Raw genomic sequence first — 5,263 nt, forward strand, 5'->3', positions numbered from 1 at the left:
TGGGGAAATTCAGGTTTCTCAATTAGTGTTGATTCTCTCATTTTTTTAAAGTCAGAAAGCATAGATTTGTGGGTAACTAGTGTTTGGGACATTCTCAGCTCAGATAACTGACTGACACTTGGAGCCAAATCCTCCACAGATCCAGTGCTGATCCGTTGATGTCAATTGACCAGAACCCCAGAGTGTGTAAATCAGCAAAGCTCCATTGGAACCAATGGGTGCTGGAGTTAGACTCACAAATGGTCTTGAACAGGAGAAATTGAGAGAGATCCCATAACACAGTGGCCAAGGCATGCACCTGGGAGGGGACATATCTCTGTTTCAATCATTTCTCCTCATCAGACACTTGAAGCGGGGGTTTCCCACATTTGAGATGAGTGCCATAACCACTGGGATAAAAGTTATGCCGGAGCTCCTCTTCCTAATTCTGTCTTCTTGTTTGCACAAAATCAAATGGATATAACTGGCCATGAACAAATTCAGGCTGGAAATTAGAAGTTTCTTCCAGAACCTCACCCTTTTGAGGGTGAGAAACCTTTCTCTAATAGGAGCTGTAGGGATGCACAACTTAATTAGTTTTTTAAAAAAGTGTTGGATACATTTATGACGGTGTGAAGGTGTGGGGCAGGGCTCAGCAACCCTGGGGCTCATTTCTCGTTTCTGTCTTATGTTCCTAAAGGACATGCTTCAGGGTTTCAGCCGGACACCACAGTTCATGAAGGAATCCTTCCTCCTACCACCAATGTATTCTGGGAGGGTTTTTTTGTCTCCTTCCTCTGAAGCATCAGGGATGGCCACAATTGGAGATAGTACCACCTCAGAGTCCTGGCCCATCACATCCAAGATCCTAAGTTTTCTCTCTCTCAGATGTTTGCCTATGCTGTTCTTGCTCACATAGTCAGGGACTAACTGATTGACAATTTGCTAAGGACACAAAAACTAACTGACCTTTTTTTTTTTAAGTACATCAGAAGTAGGAAGCCAGACAAACAATCAATTGGGCCATTGGACGATGAAGATACTAAAGGAGCACTCAGGAAAGACATTGCTCTTGTGGAGAAGCTAAATGAATTATTTGCATTAATCATCTCTGCAGAGGATGGGAGGGAGATCCCTGCAGCTTAGGTGATAAATTGGAGGAACTGTCCCATACTGAGCTGTTGATAGAGGAGGTTTTAGAACAAATTGATAAATTAAACAGTAATTAGTCACGAGGACCAGATGGCATTCATCCAAGAGTCCTGAAGAAACTCAGATATGAAATTGCAGAACTCCTTCTTTTCCTTACATTTCACAAGCACTTTCTCCAAAAATTGCCTTCCACCTTCAGGTTTGCAACCACTTCCTCCCTGTTGGTTAGAATCAAGTGTAAAATGGCCACACAGCCACACCTTTCACCCCCACTCTGACCGCCTCCCAGCTAAGCCCCTTACTCCCACTCTGGCCCAACCTGCCTAGCTAGGTTTTGCAGTCCTGAGGTCCCAAATGGGGCCATTGCAGAGTAATAGGTCACATCCATAGACTCTTGTTGTATACGTGTGTGGGGTTTTTGTTTGTTTTTGTGTTTTCAGAAAATTTAAAAAGCCAATTGCACTGAAAACACTCAGTTTAGCCTACATGAGCAATGAAGATTTACCCTGGTTGTTAGAGAGATTAGGTTTGGGATTTTAAAGGATTGTAAGGGAGGTGCCCAAATCCTATTAATTCTCCCATTGAGTTTAAAACCCTAAACCAGACCAAGACTCTTATTTCTATTTCTTTGAAGGTAGGACCCCATGGGTTCAGAAACCAGGTCTGCAGAGGTATTAGGCCCTTAACCACTCCAAAATGCTACACAGCAGCAGCTGTAACCAGCCTGCACTCCACATCCCATGACCTGCTGTGGAGACAGACCATGGGAAGTTCAACATCAAGGGTTTGATAGGCAGTAGCCCTATGGCTCCTGATTGGGTCCCTGTCCTTTATAAACCCAAGGGGTGCTCTGGGAAGTGTCCAAGTAACAGTATGGATCTTCTGTTGTTGCTATGACTGTTCAGACTCTATGTTCTTGAACTCCTGGCTTGACTGTGGCCTGTTTTGGACTCTTCCTCCTGACTCGGACCCAGAAACCTGACTTGGACACTAACGCTCGATATTGACCCTGGCCTGGAACTGACTACGAACTCCTTGGCTACTCCTAGACTCAGGTTTGCCCCTTGGCCCTGGTTGCCCTTTTTGAGGTCCTGATATTGATAGTCTTCCAAATATCTCATGGAACTGGGGACTCGTGTAGCTCATAGGGCTAGCTTGCCTTTACTATATTCAGTGCCTTACCTTCATTATATTTAGCTGCTTTCATTATATTCAGCTGTAATGCAAGAAACCTACAGGCCTGTATCCTGTAAGATATTAGCTGAAGCATTAGTTAGCATAAGTGTGGTTAAGTAGGCTGTAACCCTTGGCACAGATCAACCGTTACCTTTAGATTTTGGGAACTAAGAAGAGCTTCCTCAATGCTAGGAGTTATAATGGTCCAGTAAGTGTTGCCACAAGGACCATAGAAGTAATAACTGCAAATCTGCTTAAGCAAGGGGTGATGGGTTTGATCATGAGCTGAAATGGTCGTTACATGTATTAATATACTAACCTATAGAAGAAAGACACCTCAATATTAGTAGGATGAGGAAATACAAATAAGGGGGGGGACCCTACTGAATATGCATTAGATATAGTGGTGTCAGTGTAACACAGTGGTTCTCAAACTTTTGTATTGGTGATCCCTCTCACACAGCAAGCCTCTGAGTGTGACACACACCCCCTTATAAATTAAAAACACATTTAAAAAAAATATTTAACACTATTATAAATCCTGTAGCCGGAGTGGTATTTGAGGGTGGAGACTGTCAGCTTGTGACATATGTAATAACCACATGACACCCTGGAGGCTGGGGGGGGGGGAGGTCATGAACCTCAGTTTCAGAACCTCTGGCATAACATATTATAGAAGTTGCATCCCAGTCTGTGAATGGTAGGAGAGAGAGATCTATCCCTTAGGAGGGGCCAGAATGATGGCCACTGCTGATGAGAATGAAGATAATGGCTAATATTTCAGGTTGTTCTGCAAGGGATGGTGTGAGTATATGGATGTGCAGATGTACATTCTGTAGTCTCTCTATCTGCCTTACTAAATTAGAGTGTTTGTGACTTTGCTAAATGTAATAATGAACTAGTCAGTGGTCTTCCAAATTCTTTCATTTCTGTACTGCTTCTTCCAATACTTCAGTCTCCCCAGTTCTTGGTTTTCAAAATATTCCTCTCTCCAGGCCAGAAGGAAGAGTACCATATGGCCAGATTTCCAAAGATAGATGCCTACTGGGATTTTCAAAAGCATCCAGATACATAACTCCCATATGGACCCACGGAAAGGAGGCCCTTGAAGAATTCCACTATGATTTCAACAATTTCCACCCCACCATCAACCTCAGCCTGGACAGTCCACACAAGAGATCCACTTCCTGGACACTACAGTGCAAATAAGTGATGGTCAGATAAACACTACCCTATACCAGAAACCTACTGACCACTATACTTACCTACATGCCTCCAGCTTCCATCCAGGACACATCACATGATCCATTGTCTACAGTCAAGCCCTAAGATACAACCGAATTTGCTCCAATCCCTCAGACAGAGACAAACACCTACAAGATCTTTACCAAGCATTCTTAAAACTACAGTACCCACCTGGGGAAGTGAGGAAACAGATTGACAGAGCAAGACGGGTACCCAGAAATCACCTACTACAGGACAGGCCCAACAAGGAAAATAACAGAACACCACTGACCATCACGTACAGCCCCCAGCTAAAACCTATCCAGCGCATTATCAATGATCTACAACCTATCCTGGAAAATGATCCCTCATTCTCACAGACCTTGGGAGGCAGGCCAGTCCTCGTTTACAGACAACCCCCCAACCTGAAGCAAATACTCACCAGCAACTACACACCACACCACAGAAACACCAACCCAGGAACCAATCCCTGTAGCAAACCCCATTGCCTACTCTGTCCCCATATCTACTCTGGCGACACCATCAGAGGACCCAACCACATCGGCCACACCATCAAGGGCTCATTCACCTGCAAGTCTACTAATGTTATATATGCCATCATCTGCCAGCAATGCCCCTCTGCCATGTACATTGGCCAAACCAGATAGTCCCTATGTAAAAAAATAAATGGATACAAATCGGACATCAGGAATGGTAACATACAAAAGCCAATAGGTGAACACTTCAATCTCCCTGGACATTCTATATCTGAAGTCTGTTTCTGAAGGTTTTTTTGGTCAAGAATAGTGACTTTTAAATCTAAGAGAGAGAGCAAAACTAAAATTCATTTACAAATTTAACACCATTAATTCGGGCTTGAATAGGGACTGCGAGTGGCTGGCTCATTGCAGAAGCAGCTCTGCCTCTCTTGGAATTGACACCTCCTCATCTATTATTGGGAATGGACTACATCCACACTGAATGAATTGGCCCTGTCAGCACTGGTTCTTCACTTGTGAGGTACTCCCTTCTCTTCATGTGTCATTATGTAATGCCTGCATCTGTAACTTTCACTCCATGTATCTGAAGAAGTGCGGTTTTTTTACCCATGAAAGCTTATGCCCAAATAAACCTGTTAGACTTTAAGGTCCACTGGACTCCTTGTTCTTTTTGGTGAAGAAACTTACAATTTATCTCCTCCTTTGTCTCAATGGCTATTTATTGCCATCATAGAATCATAGAACTGGAAGGGACCTCGATACGTCATCGAGTCCAGTCCCCTGCACTCAAGGCAGGACTAAGTATTATCCAGACCATCCCTTGTTGCTCTTCTCTGGACCAGAGGGTCCAGAGAAGAGCAACAAGAATGATTAAAGGTCTTGAGAACATGACCTATGAAGGAAGGCTGAAAGAATTGGGTTTGTTTAGTTTGGAAAAGAGAAGACTGAGAGGGGACATGATAGCAGTTTAGGTATCTAAAATGGTGTCATAAGGAGGAGGGAGAAAACTTCTTCACCTTAGCCTCTAAGGATAGAACAAGAAGCAATGGGCTTCAACTGCAGCAAGGGAGGTCTAGGTTGGACATTAGGAAAAAGTTCCTAACTGTCAGGGTGGTTAAACACTGGAATAAATTGCCTAGGGAGGTTGTGGAATCTCCATCTCTGGAGTATTTAAGAGTAGGTTAGATAAATGTCTATCAGGGATGGTCTAGACAGTATTTGGTCCTGCCATG

The 5,263-nt window shown here is 43.7% G+C and overlaps 1 protein-coding gene across 1 annotated transcript in view; it reads left to right on the plus strand.

Moving 5' to 3' along the window:
- Positions 1-1,657, plus strand: part of LOC113409021 (olfactory receptor 8S1-like) — a gene marked incomplete at its 3' end in the record, with an annotated part of 2,519 nt that extends 862 nt beyond the window's left edge. Inside the window, exon 2 of the mRNA XM_026662555.2 lies at positions 1,572-1,657. Within this exon, the coding sequence (XP_026518340.2) occupies positions 1,572-1,657 (86 nt within the window). The remainder of the gene's footprint in view (positions 1-1,571) is intronic.
- Between the last annotated feature and the right edge of the window lie 3,606 nt (positions 1,658-5,263).

Source organism: Terrapene carolina, unplaced genomic scaffold, assembly GCF_002925995.2.
Source record: "Terrapene carolina triunguis isolate 2854851 unplaced genomic scaffold, T_m_triunguis-2.0 Scaffold28384, whole genome shotgun sequence".
Classification (NCBI taxonomy): Eukaryota; Metazoa; Chordata; order Testudines; family Emydidae; genus Terrapene; species Terrapene triunguis.